This window comes from Mus caroli, unplaced genomic scaffold (assembly GCF_978045245.1).
Source record: "Mus caroli unplaced genomic scaffold, Mus_caroli_1 scaffold_13, whole genome shotgun sequence".
NCBI classification, from domain to species: Eukaryota; Metazoa; Chordata; class Mammalia; order Rodentia; family Muridae; genus Mus; species Mus caroli.
Genome location: NW_028227268.1, coordinates 64,982,025 through 65,005,788, shown reverse-complemented (window position 1 = coordinate 65,005,788; position 23,764 = coordinate 64,982,025). Strand labels below are relative to the sequence as shown.

The 23,764-nt window shown below is 46.1% G+C and overlaps 1 protein-coding gene across 3 annotated transcripts in view; it reads right to left on the bottom strand.

Annotated features, from left to right (window-relative positions):
- The window catches only part of Faxdc2 (fatty acid hydroxylase domain containing 2), a 28,647-nt gene extending 5,575 nt beyond the window's left edge, over window positions 1-23,072 (bottom strand). The window contains exons 1-4 of one of the 3 annotated variants that reach the window (XM_085829291.1): window positions 22,819-23,072; window positions 4,016-4,107; window positions 3,632-3,735; window positions 1,266-1,387 (exon numbers count right to left, since the gene is read on the bottom strand). In XM_085829291.1, coding sequence (XP_085685417.1) covers window positions 1,266-1,387; window positions 3,632-3,735; window positions 4,016-4,086 — 297 coding nt within the window. In that variant the 5' untranslated portion in view covers window positions 4,087-4,107; window positions 22,819-23,072. Of the gene's footprint in view, window positions 1-1,265; window positions 1,388-3,631; window positions 3,736-4,015; window positions 4,108-4,490; window positions 4,539-22,818 lie in introns of those variants that run through there. The other 2 variants (XM_021175914.2, XM_085829290.1) reach the window with 2 other exon arrangements.
- Between the last annotated feature and the right edge of the window lie 692 nt (window positions 23,073-23,764).

Genomic DNA, 23,764 nt, shown 5'->3' with positions numbered 1-23,764 from the left:
ACTCATGCAGGCACCAGGGCAGGTTTGGAGCTGATTGTCAGGAGAGGGTTTGGGTGGGGTTATAGAATAGCTTGTTTTCAGAATCAGCCTCTGCCCTGTTGTGTAAGGGAAGGTTGTCTCTGCAGGTTGTCAGAGGAAGGCAAGTTCAGGCTGCACTGTGCTGATTCAATCCCTACGAGTAAGCACATGGGGCTGCTCAGAAGCCAGCCCTGTGCCTGCCTTACTGGGTTGTCCTGACGGCACACACTACTGGTTACACTGGGTGACTAAGGGCATTCTCCTTTAACCCCAGCCAGCACTGGGGAGCAGAGGCAGATGGATCTCTGTGAGTTCGGGCCAGCCTGGTCTACAGAATGAGTTCTACAACAACCAGTGCTACAGAGAACCCTGTGGGGGGTGGGGGGTGGAGAGTGTGTGTGTGTGTGTGTGTGTGTGTGTGTGTGTGTGTGAGAGAGAGAGAGAGAGAGAGAGAGAGGGAGAGCTCTGCTAAACATAACTACACCTGGCACAGTGGGGGTGCTTCCCTTGGGACAGAGGATGTCTGGTTTCAGATCCGTGGTCTCAGTGCTATCGATAACATGCTGCTGTCCCTGAGACAGCCAAGTCCAGGCTGAGGCAGTTATTTCTCTTCCTGATCTGTCATGGGGCAGCCTGGGGTGGGAATCTGGAGGCCAGTCAGTACATACATTGTTCTAGACTGGCCACTGGCTGAATAGCCTTTTAATTTCTTTTTTTCTTTTATTTTTATTCTCTCCTCCCCGCCCCGGTGTGTGTGTGTGTGTGTGTGTGTGTGTGTGTGTGTGTGTGTGTGAAGGTTCCTTACCTTTGTGCCCTGGTGTGCATCTGGAGATCAGAGTAGAGTTTCTACTGTGTGGGTTCTGGGGATCAAACTCAGGTCTTTCGACTTGGCTGCAATTGCCCATACCTGCTGAACCATCTCTGGTCCCTTCTTTTAGACAGGGCCTCATGTAGCCCAGGCTACATTCAAACTTCCTGTGCAGCCAAGGATAACCTTGAACTTCTAATCCTCCTGCCTCCACTTGCAGAGTGCTTAGATTACAGCTGCGCACCCTCACATGTTCGTTAGAGATGGAACCCAGGGCTTTTTTGGGATAGACAAGCTCTCAACCAACCTCATATACCCCTGGCTCCCTTCTCTTACCTTCTGAATTCAGGTCACCTCCGATCACTTTAATGATAAGTCTTTGACTTGCCCTGATGTTGGTCCCTGCCTTCCTAGCACTAAGAAATGCAGTGTCACTTACCGGCTCATTCTTGCCATGTTGGATGCGGTAGCGGGAGATGAAGGTGGGTTTTTCTGTTGTGTCCACCAGCAGTAGAAGGCCACTGAAGCCCCAGAAGCACAGCCCCGGCACGAGGATAACACCTGAGGCAGAGAGCAGAGGGACTCACAGAAGCCTCAGGCTCCACAGTGGCTCACCAGGAAGGAACGAACAGGTGCATGGATCTGGTGACTCACTGTTTCAAGTCCTGGACAAGTCACTAAGTGTCTGTATTTGTCCTGTCTTATCTGTCTGTCTGTCTCTGTCTTATTTGTTTGTTTTTTGTTTTTTTTTTTCCAAGACAGAGTTTCTCTGTGTATCCCTGACTGTCCTGGAACTCACTCTGTAGACCAGGCTGGCCTCGAACTCAGGAGTCTGCCTCCCTCTGCCTCCCAAGTGCTGGGACTAAAGGCATGTGCCACCACCACCCAGCTGTCTGTCTTTGTCCCCCTTCTACCCTCCATATGTGTGTGTGTGTGTGTGTGTGTGTGTGTGTGTAGTCCTGGCTGGCTATGTAGACCAGGCTGCCTTGAACTCACGCTATATTGCCCACTGCCTCTGCCTCTCAAATCCTGGGATTAAAGGTATGTACCACCATACCTGAGGTTTGGGGTAGTTTTTGACTTGTTTTGAGACAGGGTCTCACTCTCTCCCAGGCCAGTTTGAAACTCAATGAATAGTCTAGATCGACCACCAGACTCATGGCAATCCTCCTGCCTCAGCCACCTGCTGGGATAACAGGTGTTGCCCATGGACCCTCTCAGCACAAGTAGTGAGTGGTAACACTTCCCTTTCCTCTCACAAGTGTTCCTACTTGGCTGCTGACAGCACCTGACCACCCCGTCTGTCACTTCCCAGTGCCCATACTCCAGAAAACATCTTAGAAAATACTGAGCAGAGGCAGGAGACTCAGACATTTAATGGTCATCTCAGCCACACAGCCCATTCTTGGACATCCTGAGATACAGGAAGTTTTATACCAGTAAGAAGGAAAACAGAAGCTGGGCATGGTGGTGCACGCCTTTAATCCCAGCACTTGGTTGGCAGAGGCAAGCGAATTTCTGAGTTTGAGGCCAGCCTGGTCTACAAAGTGAGTGCCAGGACAGCCAGGGCTACACAGAGAAACCCTGTCTCGAAAAAACAAACAAACAGCAATAACAACAATAATAATAATAAAAAGAAAATACCTAAGGAGATACACTTCATTTGGCTCTTTGTATCACATCCTGCTTCCATGTCCTTGGATGACCTATGGCAGTCACTCAAGGGTCACAGTGGTGTTAACTAACTGCACAGTGACCTCTTATTGGATTGAAAATTCTGAGGAATTAATAATAATAAAATGGTGTGGCGGTGCTGCACACCTGTAATTCCAGCACTTGGGAGGCAGAGGCAGGCGAATTTCTGAGTTTGAGGCCAGTCTGGTCTACAAAGTGAGTTCCAGGACAGCCAGAACTATACAGAGAAACCCTGTCTCAAAAAAAAAAAAAAAAAAACCCTACACAGAGAAACCCTGCCTCTAAATAAATAAATAAATAAATAAAAATACAGATTAAAAAACACAAGAAAACCTAAGGGCTAGAGAGAGAATGCTCAGCAGCTGAGACCATTGACTGCTCTTTCAGAGACCTGGGGTTGATTCCCAGCCCCACGTGGTGGTTCACAACCATTTGTAACTCTAGTTTCAGGGAAAACAATACCCTCTTCTGACCTCCCAGCTCCTGTATGAACATGGTGCACAGACATAAGCGCAGGGACACATACCCATAAAGTATATGAATAGTATTTTTCCAATACAAGGAAACATTTAGAGAAGCCTAACTGTCTGCTAGTTGGAGATGAGAAGTCTTTCATGTGACAGGAAAGACTTGGCAAATTGAAATATTAAACCCTTGCTCATGTGGCAAGATGGATACAAGTATTCAATAAAAACCCAGCAGGTTGGGCAAGTAGTGGTGCATGCTATAATCCTAAGTCAAAGAGGCAGAGATAGGACGATCTCTGAGTTCCAGGGTAGCCAGGACTACATAATAAGAACCTGTCTTGAAAAAAAAAAAAAAAGCAAAACTACAAAGAGCAGATTGGTCCCATAGCATAGAGCAGTAGGTCAAGGTGCTTGCAGCCAAGCCTGGCAGCCTGAGTTCAATTCCCAGGACCACATGGTGGAAGGAGAGAACCAACTTCTGCATGTTGTCCTCTGGCCACCACATGCATGCTATAGTAAGCTTATGCCTGCCCTTCACATGCACATGACATATAATAATAATAATAATAATAATAATAATAATAAATGGTGTGGGAAAAGAACAAATATGGACCCCAACACAGCCCTCTGGCTGGAACCTCACCTATATGGTACAGGATCCACTCATAGCCTTCAAACGTAGACAGCAGATTCTCCCACTGGGTCTGGCAAAAGTAGCCGGAAGCATCCCAAAATCTTTGAAGATGCCTTGGAAGGAAAATCATTCAAGATTCTGGGAGAGACCAGGCAGTGGTGGCGCACACCTTTAATCCCAGCACTCAGGAGGCAGAGGCAGGCGAATTTCTGAGTTCGGGGCCAGTCTGGTCAACAGAGTGAGTTCCAGGACAGCCAGGGCTACATAGAGAAACCCTGCCTCGAAAAACAAAACAACAACAACAACAACAAAGATTCTGGGAGAAGCCCGAGAAGGCAGCTCTTTCATGCCGCAGCGCCTCTCACCCCATAGGTCTGGAGGGAACCCACTCACCATGTGACTGAGTTCCAGAAGACCAACAGCAGGAGCAGCCCAGAGCCCTGGATGAGCGTTGTGTTCCTCATAGAGCCCCAGATGTGTCCCTCCTGTAAGAGCTGAGAACGTCAGGCCAGTCAGACTCCTGCTCGGAGCAGGAAGGTCCTTCCCTACCGAGGTTCTTGGCTTCTATCTGGGTGTGCTTATGAAGACCAGACTCTAGGTTGGGGGAGGGAAGAGGATTGTCCCAACCACAGCAAAATTGTTGAGCAATGTTGCTGCCCAGATGGCGATGGATAGGAAAGGCTTTTAACAGCTGTGCCATGTGTGTGTCATTGGACCTCTTGGCAAAGGGGTGAGTTCTAAGCCAGCCTGCTCTACATAGTGAGTTCCAGGAAAGCTAAGGCCGTGTAGACAGACCATGTCTCCAAGAACAAAGGGGAACAGGAGAGTATGGACTCCTAACCAGCACAGTGGGATGGCAGGTGTTTACCTGGTTGGACTTCTCATGGCCTCTTGGATTTTCCATGTGTCCTGCCATCTGGAAGATAAAAGTACAGGTTTGGGAGTCTTTACCACATGCAGCTAAAAAGGGGAGAGGGGAGGAAGTCAAGGCTGGCACCAGACAAACGGATCCTAAAATTTATACTGGGGAAACAAATTAGCAGCAAATAGCTAGGGAAATGCAGAAAGGAAGGGTGAGGAAAGAGGTAGAGAAGAGTGTGAGGTCTCCCTACGCAGAAGGCAGAGCTTCATACAGAAGTGATGTGGGGCGAGAGAGAAGGCTCAGCAGTTGAGAGCACTGGTTGCTCTTGCAGGGGACAGAGGTTCAGTTTCCAACTCACCCCGCTCTTCTTTACAGCACTTCTTGCTGCTTCTACTCTATTCAGTTAGGAGTACATAAGTGCCTCTGATGGCTCTTAGAGCCACAGTTCTTGGGGAGGTATCACAGCTAGGACAACTAGGGCACGCTACTGCAGAGCCCTCAGGGCCCAGATGCCTGTCACCTAGACTCCTGTAACTCAGGAGTCAGGGAGACAAGTTGTTCAGAGGAAGACACTTTGAATCCTTTTTATTTATTTGGATTCAGGTGTGCTGGTACATGGCTATCGTCCAGTCCTGGGATAGAGACAAAATGATGCCTGGGGCTCATTGGCGAGTCAGCCAGTGGAGCTAAATCAGAAAACTCCAGGTTCAGTAAGAGATCCTGTCTCAAAGACTAAGGTGAATGAATAGTCTAACATGGTGGTGTGTGCCTTTAATTTTTTATTACAACACTGGGAGGCAACCAAGCTACATAATAATAAGGTGAAAAGTGACTGGCGACAACACAACACTTCAGCTGTAGACAGACAGACAGACAGACAGACACACACACACACAAACTGTAACTGAGAACTAGGTAGCAATTCTCTTAATTCTTTTTCCTTATCTTTATCTCTGATATGCACTCTTGGCATTGTCTGATTTACAAGATCTGCAGACCAGCCCAGACCAACCCACCATTAACCCAGAGCTCACCGTGTCGCCTGGGGCCATATCCTGCTCCAGGGATTTCAGGTCTCCTAGCCCAAAGTAGGACAAACAGAAGGAGCATAAAGAGCAGAAGGAGCGTAGACAAAGGAAGACTTTTGTCACCTCCTTAGGATAGAAAGTGGAGAGTTGGGGGCTGGAGAGATGGCTCATCGGTTAAGAGCACTGACTGCTCTTCCGAAGGTCCTGAGTTCAAATTCCAGCAACCACATGGTGGATCACAACCATCCGTAATGAGATCTGATGCCCTCTTCCTGTGTGTCTGAAGATAGCTACAGTGTACTTACATATAATAAATAAATAAATCTTAAAAAAAAAAAGAAAAAAGAAAAGAAAAGAAAGTGGAGAGCTGGGACCAGGATCCAACTTCTAATCTCTCTCTCTCTTTCTCTCTCTCTCTCTCTCTCTCTCCGTTTCTCTCTCTGTCTCTCTGTCTCTCTCTCTCTCCCTCTCTCTCTCAGATTTTTAATATATATTTTTTTAAGATTTATTTATTATATGTAAGTACACTGTAGCTGTCTTCAGACACTCCAGAAGAGGGCGCCAGATCTCGTTACAGATGGTTGTGAGCCACCATGTGGTTGCTGGGATTTGAACTCTGGACCTTCGGAAGAGCAGTCGGGTGCTCTTACCCACTGAGCCATCTCACCAGCCCTCTCTCTCAGATTTTTATCCTTTATGTTATATATATGACGAGTACTCTGTAGCTGTCTTCAGACACACCAGAAGAGGGCGTCAGATTCCATTACAGATGGTTGTGAGCCACCGTGTGGTTGCTGGGAATTGAACTCAGGACCTCTGGAAGAGCAGTCAGTGCTCTTAACTGCTGAGCCATCTCTCCAGCGGATTTTTCCCTTTCTGACGATGATACTTAGCTGCATTCTTTTAGACGTCATGCTTGGTTTCTCTTGCTCTGCTCTAGATGGGTGTTGAGCAGCTACTTCTCTGGCCCACCTGCAGATTGCTGAGACTGGAGAAGTGAGAGAGTTCCTGTCGTTTGGTGTTTGGAAGCAGTTGAAACTCACTGTGAATGACCCCACAGTAGGCAAGACCCAAGGCATCTGGATCCCAGCTCGACCTAGGGTTGCAGATGGGGCAGCTTATGACAGAAGATGGTGTGCAGGATGCCTGGGGTGGGGGAGGCTGCTGGGCCTGGTTGCCCTTGCCCCTTGAGAAGTTCTTCAGTGAAGCTGACAGACAGGGATGAAGGAGCTGGTAGTGGGACCTGGCAGAGTCATAATCTATACCTCAAGGAAGCCCCTGGGACTCTCTTTAGTGACCACTCCAGAACTGGAGCCTCGATCCAAGCCTGAGGCAGATGCATCTGCCCATTACGTGGCTTAGAAAGGGTTTGTGAACTTTGTGTTTTGAGGCTGAGTTTTAGCAGCTAAAGCCGGCATTAAACTTGACTTTGACTTTCTGATCCTTCTGCCTTCACCTCCCAAGTGCTGGGAGCCCAATCCAGGCTCTCATACTCGGGGAGCACGTGGCCTTCAGAACCACGTCTCCAGCCCAAGCATTTTCCTTTAAATCACCACTTGTTTGTTTGTTTTATCCTTGTTCACCTGAGAAGTCCTTGTGATTCCACCTTGCTCCATATCCTTAAGGTCAGAGAAACTCCTTTCACAGACCACCAGGACTCTTGCTCTTCAGGGATCTGAAAAAGTGTGGTGGGGGGGGGAGGGAGGTGAGAGGAGGGTCAGGATGTGAGGGCTGAGCCTGTTGGCTGTCATGGGTCGAGGAGCCAAATGTCCAGATATCAAAGCAAAGACTTCCAGTTGGTGGGGCTGGGTGGGGTGAGTTGGGGGTGGTGTCTGGTATCTACACATATGCAGGATGGTTGCTGGCAGCATAACCCTGGTTCACGGTTTTCTCTCTGGTGCTGTTACGTGGTATGAAGTGACCAACATGGTCAGGATGGGGAAGAGGCTGGGATATTTTTGGAGGGTTTGTTCTTTAAGCTTCTAGGGCCACACAGGGAACCTCCCTTACAAGTCAAAGTCTTCCCCCAAATTCTTCACTATCTAATCAACACCATTATCTTCGCCTGTGAGAAGTGGCCTTTGACCTTCCAGAGTCCTCCACACCTTCTGGAGACTTTCCTGAAGAACTCACTGTTCAGGGGGCTGAGGCAACCTCTGGAGGTAGGAACCTGAAGGAAAACTTTCAGTTCAGGTGCATATGCCCTCACTTTCCAAAATCAGCTTCAAAAAACCCAATGTAGAAGTCTAGTGATGTGTTCTCGTCACCCCAACACTTGAGGGTCAGTATCAAGTCTGGTCTCCATAGTGAATTCCAAGCCAGCCTGGAAACATAGTAAAATCCTGTCTCAAAACTTAAAAACTGGGGTGGAGACATGGCTGAGCCTTGAACTTTTTTTTTTTTCTCTGTATAGCCTTGGCTGTCCTGAAACTCACTTTGTAGACCAGGCTGGCCTCGAACTCAGAAATCCACCTGCCTCTGCCTCCCAAGTGCTGGGATTAAAGGTGTGCGCCACCACGCCCAGTCGAAAACAAATCTTCTAAAGATAACAGTGATAATAAATTAACGGAACTGGTGGACCTGAACTAAGAAACTGCTGAGGAAGACAGGAAGTCCTTGAATGCCCAAGTTCTCCTTGTCCTGAGGCACGAGTCTCCAGGCTCACAGTGATCTGTTTCCTCCTAGATGGATTGCTTCAAACTTGAGAATCTCTGGATACAGCCTACAAAGTACTGGGATTCCCTATGTGTATACCATCTCAAGTGACCCAGACTGGGTTTCAGTGTATACAAGGGAGGCTGGGCTTTAATCAGATTTAAAGGGCTGTAGTCATGGCTGAGTAGTTAGCCTGAGCTATAGGAGACCTCTGTATTTTGATTCAGCTGTGGGAATGTGGCGACTGCCATCAAAGATAGTCCTTCTTGCCATCATCTGTTTCCATGGAGATGCAGCATACTCTCAGGATACAGATCAGTTCCATTGAGGCTGGGACACAGTTCTCCTCTCTGGAAGCTTTCCATGGAGTGCAACTGAAATTCAGGGGTTTTGTTATTTTGGTTTTTTTTTTTTTTTTTAGATTTATTTATTTTATGTGCATGTATGTTTTGCATACATGTTAGTATATGTACCATGTGCGTGCTTGACGCCCATGTAGTTCAGAAGAGGGTATAAGGACCCCTGGAACTGGAGCTAGGGATCATTGTGAGCTGCCATGTGGGTGCTGGGAACCAAACCCAGGTCCTCTGCAAGAAGAGCCAATGCTCTTAACTGTTGAGCCGTTGTGCCAGCCCCTCCAGTTTTTTTTTGTTTGTTTGTTTAGTGTCCTTGGTGTGTCTGTGAGTGTGGGTGCATGTGTGAGGTCAGAGGACAACCTCAGCGTTCCTTTGAACCTTCCACCTTGAGACGCAGTCTCTGTTCCCCACTGTGCTGTGTCCTCCTGTCTCTGCCTCCATCTCAGGTGCTGGAGTGACAGATTCATATCAATGCACCTGCTTGCCCATGAGTTCTGGGGGTTCACATTCAGGTCCTCATGCTTCTGTAGGAAGTGTTTTCACCTGCGTCGACAGTCGCCTCAGCCCTGGACAATCCTACTTTAACCCTCCTGTTCCCGTTGGATAACGTGAAGCTGGGAATTAAATCAAGATTCCTTTTCACTTCTTTGTATTATTATTATTTTTTAAAGATTTATTTATTATAAGTACAATTATATTATTATAAGTATAACATATTTATTATAAGTACAATTATATTATATTTACTTACTATTATAAGTACAATTATAATATATTTACATACTATTATAAGTACAATTATATTATTATAAATATATATTATAAGTATAATTTTAAGATTTGAACTCAGGACCTCTGGAAGAGCAGTCAGTGCTCTTAACCACTGAGCCATCTCTCCAGCCCCTCTTTGTATTATTTTTAAGCTTGCTTTCCTTTGCACTTCTTTATATTATTTTTAAGCTTGCTTTACGTGTACAGGTGTTTCCCTATACACACAGTGTGTGCACTGCACGTGAGCCTCCATTGTGCTTCTTTCTATACTGTTTTGATTTGTTCTATGTGAGCGGATGTTTTCCACATGCATGCCTCCATTGCACATCTTCAGATTTTTTATCTCTAACATAATCCTGTATGTGAAACCCTGTATATAAAAACTGGCATATGAGCCAAACGTGGTGGCTCCTACGTCTCAGGAAGCAGAGGAGGGAAGACCATTGCAAGTTCAAGGGTCTAAAGGAGAGATGGCTCTGACTACCCAAGTTCAGTCATCATCCATACCCACATAGTGCAAGAAAAGAATGGACTTCTAAAAGTTGATCTCGGGACTCTAACAGCGCACACTTTCACGCTATCTATCTCTATCTCTCTATTCCCTCACACCAAATAAGGAAATGAATAAAATGTAATTTAAGACAGTCAAAAGAAGTAGGAGAGATAGGCGGCCCATTGATTAAAAGCAAATACTGGGGCTGGAGAGATGGCTCAGCAGGTAAGAGCACCGACTGCTCTTCTGAAGGTCCTGCGTTCAAATCCAAGCAACCACATGCTGGCTCACAACCATCTGTAATGAGATCTGATGCCCTCTTCTGGTGTGTCTGAAGACAGCAATGTTGTACTTACATATAATAATAAATGAATCTTTGGCCTGGAGCAAGTGGGGCCGGAGCAAGCAGAGGTCCTGTGTTCAATTCCCAGCAACCGAATGATAGCTCACAACCATCTGTACAGCTACAGTGTACTCATATACATAAAATAAATAAATTAAATCTTTGAAAAAAAAAAAGCAAACACTGCTTGTGCAGCGGACTAGTTTGGTTCCTGGTGCCACAGCACATGGATCATAACTGCTGTGAGCTCCAGCTCCACAGGGGCACTGACACACACATGCACACACACACACACACACATGCACACACATACACATAAGTAAAATATTAAAAAAAAAAAAACCCTTCACAGCAAATAGAAAGATGAATGGAGGAACTTGTGGATGGGTGTGACCAAGACACTATATGGAACTGTAAAAGAATAAATACACTTTACTTTTAATAGTTTAAGCGGGAATCAGTAAACAAATTATAGTATTTCACTTCATGTTAGAAGAGTGGCTCCTGCCAGGCAGTGGTGGCGCACGCTTTTAATCCCAGCATTTGGGAGGCAGAGGCAGGCAGATTTCTGAGTTTGAGGCCAGCCTGGTCTACAGAGTGAGTTCCAGGACAGCTAGGGCTACACAGAGAAACCCTGTCTCAAACCAAAAAAAAAAAAAAAAAAGAAGAAGAAGAAGAGCGGCTCCTTGTTTTTGCCTTTGAGACCTGTCTTATGTCATCTCAGCCTCATCATGGTGGCTGAGGATGACCTTGAAGTCCAATTCTTCTGCTTGCATCTCCCCTGCGATGGGACTCCGTGTGTTCCACATCTAGCAAGCCTGTCTCTTATCTGAAAGATAATAAGTGCTGGCAAAGACCCAGGCGAAGGAGATCCCAGCACACTCACAGAGGGATTGAGACTAGCCCAGCCATCCCTGAAATCAGCACCGACATATCTCAGACATTATACATAGACCTCTCACCACAGCTGATGCACACCTTTAATCCCAGCAAACAAACAAAACAAAGCCAAATGGAAAGAGCCTATGACCCAGTCAGCTGTCCTGGCATATACCCACAGGGTTCTATATTCTACTATTGTGAGGAGACCAAGGCAACTTTTTTTGTTTGTTTTTGTTTTTTTAAGGCAGGTTTCTCTGTGTAGCCCTGGCTGTCCTGGAACTCACTCTGTAGACCAGGCTTGCCTCAAACTCAGAAATTTGCCTGCCTCTGCCTCCCAAATGCTGGGATTAAAGGCGTCCTCCACCACGCCCGGCCCCCAAGGCAACTTTTAAAATAAAATATTTAATTTGGGGGCTTGCTTACAGTTTCAGAGGGGTTAATTCAGGATCACTATGAGAGGGACTGTGGCAGAAGGCAGGCAGGGTCAGTGCTGGAGAAGTATCTGAGTGCTTACATGTGATCTGCAAATTGCCCCCCCCCCCGAGACATGCCTCCTCCAACAAGGCCACGCCTCCTAATCCTTCCCAAACAGTTCCACTGACTGGGGACCAAGCTTTCAAATATACCAGCCCATGGGGACTGTTCGCATTCAAACCACCAAACTCTGCCATAGAGATGCTTATACGACCATGTTCATGGCTACTTTATTCACAACACCTAGAACACGGATTGTATAATGAAAATATGGTACTTACACATGATGGAATGTTGTTCAGCCCTAAAGAAAAAAAAAAGTGAAATTATGAAGTTTGCAGAAAGATGGATGAATTTGGAAAGGTTTACCACGAGGTGATCCAGCCTCAGAGAGAAAGGGCACATTCTCTCAGATGCCACTTATAACTTTGGATGCCTACACATGAGTGTGTGTGGATGTGAGAGTGGGCATAGGCCCTGGAACCAGATAGGAGATCACCAGAGAGGAAGCTGGACCAGAGAAACACAGAGCACAAGAGGCAGAAAGGAGGCTGTGGGGTGCAAGAGAAAGAAGGGGGTGGGGGAGAAGGATGGACAACAGCAAATTTTATTGTGAATGAAACTATGCTAATTTTGCATGCATGCTAATAAAAATAAAATAAAATGGGACTTCTCAGAAGAGATAAAGGAGCTACCAATCAGGTGTGAAGGCTGTGCCTTTAATCCCAGCATTTGGAATTCACAGGGGGGTAGGTGATCCAGCATTAGCCAATGGGTATATTTAATGATGTCAGAACCCTGGGATATCTATACTCTCATGGCCACTGAATTGCTGCTTACAATTGCTGAGAAACGGAGTAGATGTCAATATAGTGTTGCATACCTGGGAATCCCAGCTACGTGAAAGACACTTGGATATTTAGCAATGTCTGCCTCAAAATAAAGAATAATTAAAAGGGGGCAGGGGAAGGGGCTGGAGAGATAGCTCAGTGGTTAGAGTGCTTATGGCACAATCATGAAGCCTAGAGTTTTGATCCTGGAAGGCATATAATGAACCAGGTATCCCCCAAAGACCTGTAACCCCAGCTCCAAGGAATTTAAAGCCTTGTGGCCCCTGATGGGTGCGCACATGTGCACACCTGCACTTGTGAGTTCATGCCCTGGGGCACAGAGTGCAGACACACTTACATACGTCATACACATACGTGAGTACATCCTTTTGACAATTTAGAATATTCAGATGCTGAGCAATTGAACACTCAGGATGACACACAGAAACCAAAGCTTCTCTTCCCAGGTGGTTCCCCTGATGTATGGCCGGATGGCAGCTGTTGCAGTCATATGGCTGTGGACTTGTCCTGGGGCCACACAGTCACACCCACACAGGGCCTTCTGCCGGGGTTAGGTAATGCAGTGTAGACTTTTGAACGCAGGGTTAACCTAAGAAATGAGAGCTGGAGAAATGGAGAAATGGAACTAGGCTCTGAGGAGCTAGATCCTTCAGGTTAAGAACCTGATGGGCAGCTGGGAGGTGGTGGCGCACGCCTTTAATTCCAGCAGGGGCAGGCGGATTTCTGAGTTTGAAGCCAGCCTGGTCTACAGAGTTTCAGAACAGCCAGGGTTACTCAGAGAAAATCTGTGTCAAAAAAAAAAAAGGAACCTGATGGGCAGTGGAAGTGTAAACCTGAACGAACCCTCTGGTCCTTAACAGCTCCATTGTTTAAATGGTCAGGGAGGGCCCTGTCTGCTCTGAGGTTCACTGAAATTTGTGGAGTTGGGCTGTCTATATTTGGCTTCCTTGAGCCAGCTGTATGATGTTTTATTTGTGAGTTAAAATAAAATGATTTTAGTCTAGAAAAAAAAAAAAACCAACTGTCTTTTTTTTTTTTTTTTTTTAGTTTTTCAAGACAGGGTTTCTCTGTATAGCCCTGGCTGTCCTGGAACTCACTCTGTAGACCAGGCTGGCCTCGAACTCAGAAATCCGCCTGCCTCTGCCTCCCAAGTGCTGGGATTAAAGGCGTGCGCCACCACGCCCGGCTTTTTTTTTTTTTAAATAAAGAGAGGTGTGCAGGGTTGCTCAATGATAGAGCATTTCCCCTGCTTAGGAGGCCCCGAATTTCCTGAATTTAATCTTCATTATCACATCACAAGGGAGGGAGGAAGGGGCAACTTAATTGTTCACCAACAACAAATGGACAAATCAGAACTGGGGTACCTAACAGAATAGCACTGGGCCACACAAAGAATGGCCAGAAAAGTCCTAAGGATGGATGGACCTGGAGACCATTGTGTTTGGTGACATAAACCCACCCAGAAACCAGCACCAAGGCTTCTCACGGACAGAATCTAACAAAGTCGAAACCATCAGTTGAGAGGACTCAAGGTTCTAAGAGTGTGGGGAAAGTCCAGGAGACAGATCGGGGGAGAGGTTATCACAACATTTACGGTACAGTTAGATAGGAGCCAACTCTCTGGGATACTGTTGATCTATGAGACCCCAACCCTGGACCTGTCACAGCCATGGCCATTTAAGAGGCAGGGCTGAGCTGTGAGAACTGGGTGCTGTTGAAATCAAGGGATTAGGAACTTACCTAGGTTCTGCTCCAGATACGACTGTAGGCCAAAGGGAAGGCCCCGGCCTCGGTGAGTAGTAAGTGTATCTGTTGACCTGTGATTTCTTGAGAGCTGAAGAGGATTCCCCAGGTGCTGTTTGTCTTTGAGTTATGATAACACGCCCATGAACTGTCTCTGGAGATGGTCATGAGGTACCAGAATCCCCAAAGATGAGGGGTAGGTCAGGGTAAGTATGTCAAGCATTTTGCCTCCTGAGCCCCTCCCTGCCTGGCGTAGACAAAGTTTTCACAGAGAGTGCTCCCAAGAGGAGGAGGGAGGCAGAGGATCCTCAAACACAGAAATGGCCTCACATTGTTCGCCAACAGAGCAGTACAAATTAGTAATTTTGACAAGGGTAATTAGTAACATTTATAAATACGTAAAATGATAGTTCTATACCCATTCTGTTTTTTTAAAATATAGGATCTAACCATGTAGTTCTGTCTGGCCTGGAAGTCACAGAGATCCTCCTGCCTCTGTTTCCTAAGTGCTAGGATTAAAGGGGTACATTGCCAAAAAGATCACTTTTTTAAATTATATTTTTCTTTTTAAAAAAGATTTATTTATCTCATGTATGTGAGCACACTGTAGCTGTCTTCAGACACACCAGAAGAGGGTATCAGATCCCATCACAGATGGTTGTGAGCCAACATATAGTTGCTGGGATTTGAACTCAGGACCTCTGGAAAAGCAGTCAGTGCTCTTAACCACTGAGCCATCTCTCCAGTCCCCCAAAAGATCACTTTTTTTTTTTTTTTTGGTTTTGGTTTTTTCGAGACAGGGTTTCTCTGTATAGCTCTGGCTGTCCTGGAACTCACTCTGTAGACCAGGCTGGCCTCGAACTCAGAAATCCACCTGCCTCTGCCTCCCAAGTGCTGGGATTAAAGGCGTGCGCCACCACCACCCAGCAAAAGATCACTTTTTAAAATATGTTTCTTTCTTTCCTCTTTGAAGGCTAAATTATTTTTCTCTACCTTTAATGTTTTTTTTACCAGCAGTGATGGCACACACCTTTAATCCCAGCTCTCAGGAGGCAGAGGCAGAAGGATCTCTGAATTTGAGGCCAAGCTGGTGTACAGAGTGAGGTCTGGGACAGTCAGGGCTACACAGAGAAACTCTGTCTCAAAAAAAAAAAAAAATTAAAATTGGGCTAAGTATGGTGATGCGCGTCTGCCTTTAATCGCAGCACTCAGGAGGCCTCAGCATGCATCTCTGAGCTCCAGGCCAGCTGGGACTACGTAGGGAAGCACTGTCTGAAAATTCAGTATGTGTGTATGTGTTGTGTCCGTGTGTGCCCTTAGAGGCCAGAAGAGGACATCAGATCCTCTGAAACTTTAAGTTACAGGAGGTTGTGAGCCACCTGAAGAGGGTAATGGAAACTGAGCTGCTGAGCTCCTGCACAAGGAAGTGCAGCTAGAGGCCTTACCTGCTGAGTCATCTCTCCAGCCCCCCTACCCCCTACCTTTAGAGGTCTCCCTAATCTAAGAGCTGGAACGCATCTTAGGCTGCCCTTGTTCTGATGTACATGTGTGGTAGCTGGTAAGAGAACACTATCATAGAGGTCTGCCGGGTGGATTCCACCTGAAACAGCAGGACCCTGACCTTTGCCCCTGCGTGGACACGAGCTCCTGCGTGGACAGGAGGCATTTGATAGTGCCTAAAAGCTCCTGACTCAGGAGACAGCTCAGACCAGGAGACAGCTCAGGGGGTCAGCATTCCCTAGGCAGGCTCAAACCTGAGTTTGATGAAAGCCACGTGAAAATAAGAAACCACCGTGATGGCTCCAATCTTTAATCTCAGCATTTGGAGGGAAGATGAGGGGCAGAGATAGGAGACTCAGCAGGAAGTTCAATAACAGAAAGAAAAGAGAGAGCTTGCCTCAAAGCAAGCTGAACTGAGAGAACCAATTCCTATCCCTCTGACCCCCAACACACACACATTCACGCACCGACACTCATATACACACTAAATAAGTGGATTAATAAAAGAGAAAGATCCCAACATTATCATCTAGCCAGCAGCTTCCTGTGAAGGAACAAATATTCTTGTTCTTTGCCTTAAGAGTTAATCCGATCTGTCAATCACCTGGAAGAGGCCTTGTCTAAGGAATTTAAGAAATAGGATAAGAGGCTAGAGAGATGGCAGTAAAGAGCACAGGCGGCTTTTCTAGCGGTCCTGAGTTCAATTCCCAGCAACCCCATGATGGCTCACAACACTATAGTGAGTTCTGATGCTCCATTCTGGCCTGCAGGTGTACATGCAGATAGAGCACTCTCATGCATAACATAAATAAATCTTTAATAGAGAGGGAGAGAGAGAGAGAGAGAGAGAGAGAGAGAGAGAGAGAGAGAGAGAGATAAAGCACCCCCTAAAGATGTCCACTGGCACAGTGTTCTCTCTGGCATTGTCTATTCTCCATCTTTAAAGTGTTCAAGTCTACTCTGTCTTCCTCCAGAGTGTCTTGCTTTACTGTTAATTTTGTCTTCTGTAGGCCGGTGCATATCATCCGAATTCTTTTCATGGAAATCACATGGACTAGGGATCAAATAAGAGGTCCTGGGATGATCCAAGTTTGACTCAAGTTCTACAGAGATTGAGTGGCAGAACTTGAATCTGGTGCTCATATTGTCTGACAAAGTACAGGTTAGCATGAAGGCAGGAACGAGTGTCACAGACCGGATGCTCTGAGGGAGATCACCTGCTGGCCATGAACCATGCACTAAAGTGTGTTATACTAGCAAACACATGATTCTCTGGCATAGTCATCATTTTGTCTGAGCAATGTTGCAAATCAGGGCTGCAGATGTAGCTCGAGGAACCAGTGCCAGAAACCCTGGTTTCCATCGCTTGTATTGCATAAAGTGGGTGTGGTGGCAAATGTCTCTAATCCCAGCACTCAGGAAACAGGCAGGAAGAGCCAGGTAAAAGCCAGATACAACTGCAGCTATCCTGGAGCATACATACAGTTGTGAATGACAAGAGAAACCCTGTGTCGGATAAGGTAGAGGATGAGATCTGCACCGGACACTGCTCTCATGCACACCCACATTTCATGGACAAGCCCAAGCACACGTTAAAAAATAAATAAATAGGGCTGGGTGTGGTGGCGCAGGCCTTTAATCCCAGCACTTGGGAGGCAGAGGCAGGCAGATTTCTGAGTTCGAGGCCAGCCTGGTCTACAGAGTGAGTTCCAGGAAAGCCAGGGCTATACAGAGAAACCCTGTCTCGAAAAAAACCAAAAAAAGAAAAAACCCAAACAAACAAACAAACAAACAAACCTAAGCTCTCTGGTATTATGATGAACTGATTCTCCCTTAAAGGGAACTTGGCTTGCGCTGTCAAATTTAATACTTTTCAGCATTGATCTGTGGAAAGCAGATGGTAGGAGCTGTGCTGGCTTATTTCAACAAACAAAAAACCCAATCAAACCTAATTTAGATAAATTACACCTTAGGAATCTACATATTAGTTGGGTAGTGGTGGCACATACCTTTAATTCTAACACTAGGGAGGCAGAGGCAGGCAGATATCTGAGTTCAAGGCTAGTCTGGCCTATAGAGTGAGTTCCAGGACAGCCAGGGATACACAGAGAAACCCTGTTTCAAAAACAAAACAAAACAAAAATCTAAATGTAGGATAGAGGAACAGGCTGAGGGTGGGTGGAATGGAGACAGTATCATATTGAGGTTGTCTGTGGACCAATTTTTCCAGATTTTCTTTGAGATTCAAGGTTCCTGGGTGTTCTCTGTGGAAGATGAATATCCTGTCAGGTCCAACTGTCTACCTTCCCAAATGACAGTGCCGAGGACACTGACCTAAACAGAAGGACCCTGGCTGGCTAAACAGAAGGATTGTCATTGGGTAGACAAGCCTAAAGGGAGGGTTCAGTTTGCTAGAAAAATAGAATTCTTAAGGGGTCCTTGTTTGCTAGGAACCACTTATTCATTCATTCAGGAACCTCCCTATCCTTCCTCCAAAGGTCAACTGTCTTAGGCAAGGGATCCAGATCTGGACAGCCTGTACCAGCTCAGATCCCCAACCTGCCGACTGACATATATAAAATCTGCTTGCCTTAGGACCATTTTGCTCTTCTGTCTGCCCCAGACTGAGCCCCAATAAATCTTTCATTCTGCCCACAGAGTGGTCTAGTTTGGTAGTTTTCTTTTCTTTTCTTTTTTCTTTTTTTTGGTAGTTTCTTCTCACCATGGCTTATGTATGTGTATTGTCCTTTTGTGATGGGTATTATTTATATTAAAATGTTTTATTATATCACTACAATGAGAACTTTTAAATGTGAAGAAAGAGATTAAGAAACATACTTGAGGGGCTGGTGAGATGGCTCAGTGGGTAAGAGCACCCGACTGCTCTTCCAAAGGTCCAGAGTTCAAATCCCAGCAACCACATGGTGGCTCACAACCATCCGTAATGAGATCTGGCGCCCTCTTCTGGAGTGTCTGAAGACAGCTACAGTGTACTTACATATAATAAATAAATAAATAAATAAATAAATAAATAAATAAACTCGAGGGGCTGGAGAGATGGCTCAGTGGTTAAGAGTACCAAGTGCTCTTCTGAAGGTCCTGAGTTCAAATCCCAGCAACCACATGGTGGCTCACATACTCTAATTTGAAGACCTCTCAAGTGTATAGATAGCTTGGTAGAATTAACATTGGGACAGATGTTGTATCCTCTGTATCCTCCTCACCTCTGATCCTATGTTTATATATATATATAATTTTTTTTCGAGACAGGGTTTCTCTGTGTAGCCCTGGCTGTCCTGGAGCTCACTTTGTAGACCAGGCTGGCCTCGAACTCAGAAATCCGCCTGCCTCTGCCTCCCGAGTGCTGGGATTAAAGGCGTGCGCCACCACACCCAGCTAAGTTTTACTTCTTTGTAACATCTTATATTATTATTTTTTTTAAAGATTTATTTATTATATGTGAGTACACTGTAGCTGTTTTCAGACACACCAGAAGAGGGCATCAGATCTCATTACAGATGGTTGTGAGCCACCATGTGGTTGCTGGGATTTGAACTCGGGACCTTCGAAAGAGCAGTCAGTGCTCTTACCCGCTGAGCCATCTCACCAGCCCCCCATCTTATATTATTTTAATGATGTTTTTAAAAGTTTGTTTGGTTGATTGGTTGGTTGGTTTTGAGACAGGATTTTTCTTTTTCTTTTTTTTTTTTTAGATTTATTTATTTGTTTATTTATTTATTATATGTAAGTACACTGTCGTTGTCTTCAGACACTCCAGAAGAGGGTGTCAGATCATTACAGATGGTTGTGAGCCACCATGTGGTTGCTGGGATTTGAACTCCGGACCTTCGGAAGAGCTAAGAGCTGTCGGGTGCTCTTACCCACTGAGCCATCTCACTAGCCCCGAGACAGGATTTTTCTGTGTAGCCCTGGCCATCCTGGAACTGTAGTCTAGGCTGGCTTCAACCTTAGGGATCTGCCTGCCTCTTCCTCCCGAGTGCTGAGATTAAAGAAGCATGCACCACCATGCCTAACTTTATTTTTATCTTTATTTATTTATTTTATTTTATTTTTTTTTTTTATTTTTTAGAGTCTGGGTGTCTTGTCACACTAGTTGACTTTGAACTTGGCTTGTAGCTGATGGTTTCTCAATTCTTTTTTTTTTAAGATTTATTTATTTATTTATTAAAGATTTATTTATTTATTATATGTAAGTACACTGTAGCTGTCTTCAGACACACCAGAAGAGGGAGTCATATCTCGTTACGGATGGTTGTGAGCCACCATGTGGTTGCTGGGATTTGAACTCACGACCTTTGGAAGAGCAGTTGGCACTCTTAACCGCTGAGCCATCTCTCCAGCCCCTAGCTTTGTTTTTAATTCTTTATGCATGTGTATGTGCACGGGTGTGTGGTTGTTTTAATATGTAAATACAGTGTCTGTGGAGGCCAGGAGAGAGTGTTGGATTCCAGTGAAGCTGGAATTATAGTTGTGAGCTGCCCTGTGCTGTAAAGCCCAGCTCCTCTGCAAGGGCAGCGAGTGCTCTGACCCACTGAGCTGTCTCTCCAGCCCTGACTTACTTATTTTGTACCAACTCCTCTGCCTCCACTCAGCGTCAGGGCCATAGGTGAGTAGAGGATGAGTCGTACCACGACCAGCTTGCTTTGTCTTTGCCACAGGGTCTCTCTGTGTCGCCCAGGATGACCTCATACTTGCATCCTGAAAGCTGGGATCATAGGTGTTTGCCAACACACCTGGCCTAATAACTTACTCTTATAGGACAAAAACAAACAAACAAACAAACAAACAAACAAAAAGCAGTCTCAACCAACTTGTGGGCATTTATTGCTTCATGTCTGCAGTCTCAGCACGAGGAGGCTGAAGTGGGAGAACTGGAAAAGTTTCAGGCTAGCTTAAGCAAGAGGTTCAAATCCCTAGAAGCCACATGAAAATCCAGGCATGGCCAATAAGCTTTATGCTGTGGCAGACAGAAACATGATCATGGCTTGCTAGTAGCTAGACTGGCTTCCAGTTAGAGTGGATATCCTGTCTTAAAGGAATAGTAAGACAGGACTGCAGAGATGGCTCATTGGTTAAGAGCACTGACTGCTCTTCCAGAGGTCCTGAGTTCAATTCCCAGCAACCACATGGTGACTCACAACCATCTGTAATGGGATCTGATGCTCTCTTCTGGTGTAACAGTGACCTGCCCGCAAGCAGGCATGTATACCTATACACACATTGTTATAGAAATAATGTTTTTAAATGACTCACTCTAAACTCTAAAGGCCTCTGGCAGAAGCCAGGTGTCTTAACATTTTGTTTCAAGCGCTTAGTAAAACAATACATTTCTGCTGTGCTAGGAGTGATGCCATCTAAGGCCATGATGGCATTGTCCCAAGGCACAGGGAAGGGATAAGTTCCTTTGACTTTGGGTAAAAGGACATAATCCCAAGAGTCACATCACTGTCTCTTTTTCTTGGGTGACAGAATATAAGGGTGAGAAGCCAGGTTTCTCACAGATAAAGATGCATACCATATCCCAAGGTCCTTTTCTTCCAGGCTGTGATTACCTACAAGACAAACTGGGTGATCCATCTCCTACCATAGCAGCTTTCAAAAGCTTCGAGGCCTTTTGTATTTATGGGCAACTGTATGAAGTCTGGTGGTCGCTCTGTGGGCCTATACCTAAATCAAGCTAGGAGATGAGAGTCAGCAGCTATCATGACACTCTGCCCACCCCTAGCATCTGCACAGGCTGTTTGCATCTTAGGAGAAGAGCCCACCAGCCTCAGGAGCAGCAGTCCAGATGAGCACTTCTGCAGAAGGCTCACAAGGGCATCAGTGGCCCTGGTTTAAAAAGAGGCAGAAGGAAAGGGGCTCATACTGATGCTGAATGAGATGAAGGGCTCCCCAGGAGGTGAGACTGCCCTTGGGCAGTGACCCTTCCCCATGGTGCTGCAATCCTTTAAGAGCTTCTGGTAGCTGGGTGTGGTTGTGCTCTTCTGAAATCCCAGCTACTTTGGATGCTGAAGCAGGATGTGACAAGTTGACAGTCATCCTGGACAACTTGGCAAAATCTTGTCTCAAAGTTAAACAAAAACAAGACAGATGGGTGTAGCTTGTTGGGAAAGCACAGGACTTGCACTGGGAAGGCCCTGGGTTATATCCCTTGTAAAAAAAATTTTTTTTAAAAAATCACAGTGCGCAATGGTGGCACACACCTTTAATCCCAGCACTTGGGAGGCAGAGGCAGGCGGATTTCTGAGTTCGAGGCCAGTCTGGTCTACAGAGTGAGTTTCAGGACAGCCAGGGCTACACAGAAAAACCCTGTCTTGAAAAACAAACAAACAAACAAACAAACAAACAAACAAACAAATCACAGTGCACGCCTGTTGTGTTTACAGTGGTATTAAATCATCAAACACAAGCTGGGCATGTAGCCCACATTCAGGAAGTGCTTGCTGAATAAATAAATACAGAGCCCCAAAACAAGAAAAGTATTGTGTGTTTTGTTTTGTTTTCCTTCCAGAATGTGCTGAGAGCCTGTGACTGAACACTTGTCTGTCATTCCTTCCTGCTAGTGACTTGCTTGGTAGAGGCAGAAGGACACCCTCCTTGCATTTATTTTATCAAATTGACTTGATCTCTCTGCCTTATAGCCAGAGACATCTGTCTGTTTGGAATTACAAACAAAACTGACAGCATCCCACACACCTCAGCATCTTCTCTTGGCCATCGTAAGCACCAACGGCCTCTAGGGTAGAGGCCACCCAGCAAAACCACTTCACTGCTAGCTTTGGTGGGTGACCTTCTAGGACAACTGGGCACACTGATGGTCTGAAACCTGAAGCCATTGTATGTTGTCCCAGCTCCCAGCCCGCATGCCCTTCCAGAGACTTAAGAATGTGGCAGTTCATCCCAGTCCTAGGATGAGTTGCCTCCCAGCCATCTCTTCCAGTTTCACTTCCCCTTTGGGAACCATTCCATCCAAGGGCTTTAGAAGTGGACCCAGTTCATTAGAACTGTGTCAGTTTGGAGAGAAGCAACATTATGGAGGAGACAGAAGGTGCAGACACCCGGCAGGTGGTGCTGGCTCCTTGAGGAACAGGTAGGGGAAAGTCCAGGCACACTTCACCTGCGGAGGAGGGGAGAGGGCAGACTGATGGCCAAGGGGGACTTAGATATATCCTGCCTGGCCTCCTCAAATAGCCGCCTCCCAACAGTCCTCTGCTCACCTCTGCAGAGGGGCTGTTCCCAAGCGTCCCTGTCTCCAAGTCACAGGTCCAGCCTGGGGTGTTTCTGTGTTTTGTGGCTGATGCATAGCTGTAAGTCTGCAGGCTAACCTCCCAGTCACCCAGCTCACTCGGGTGGGTCTGGAGGCTGTCCCTGGTGATCGCCTTACAGGGCTGCCGACTGGCTCTGACCAGGCACGTGATGAGAAAAAGTTTAGGTCTGTGTGGGCTGGAAACAGAATGCCTTTCTTTTGGAAGGACACGTCCTTAATGAGAGAGGACAGCTCAAAAGCTGAGAAACAGGGCATGGCCTCGGATTCTGCTCCCATTGAACTTTCTTTTTCCCTTTGTCTTCTCTGATTTTAGAAAATGTTAACAAGCAGGAAACCTGGATGAAGACGTGGGCGGTGAGCAATGGCACACTTTGTCCATGCTGATAAAAAGACTAGAGGATTGACTGGCTCAGTTTACCTTCGTTCCTCCCCCCCCCCTCTTTTAAAAAATATAGGGCATGTATTTAAACTTTTAAATTTTCATTTTTTAGGGATAGATGAGACAAGGTCTTTAGACTGGGCTGCCCCAGAACTCAGAGATTCCCTTGCCTGTTTCCTCCCGAGTGCTGGGATTAAAGATGTGAGCTGCTCACTCACCTCTAGTCTCTTTACATTGTGTGTGTGTGTGTGTGTGTGTGTGTAACTGCTTGTCTGTGTGTGCACCACTTAACTGCAGGTACCCCGGGAGGCCACAGATTCTGACCCTCTGATTTCCACAACTGGATTTACAGGCTGTTTTGAGCTGCCCCATGTGGATGCTGGGAATGGAATTGAGTCTTCTCCAAGAGCAACAAGTGCTTGTAACCTCTGAGTGATTTCTCAAGCCCCATTGCTTCTTCTTTTTTTTTTTTTTTTTTTTGGTTTTTTGAGACAGGGTTTCTCTTTATAGCTCTGGC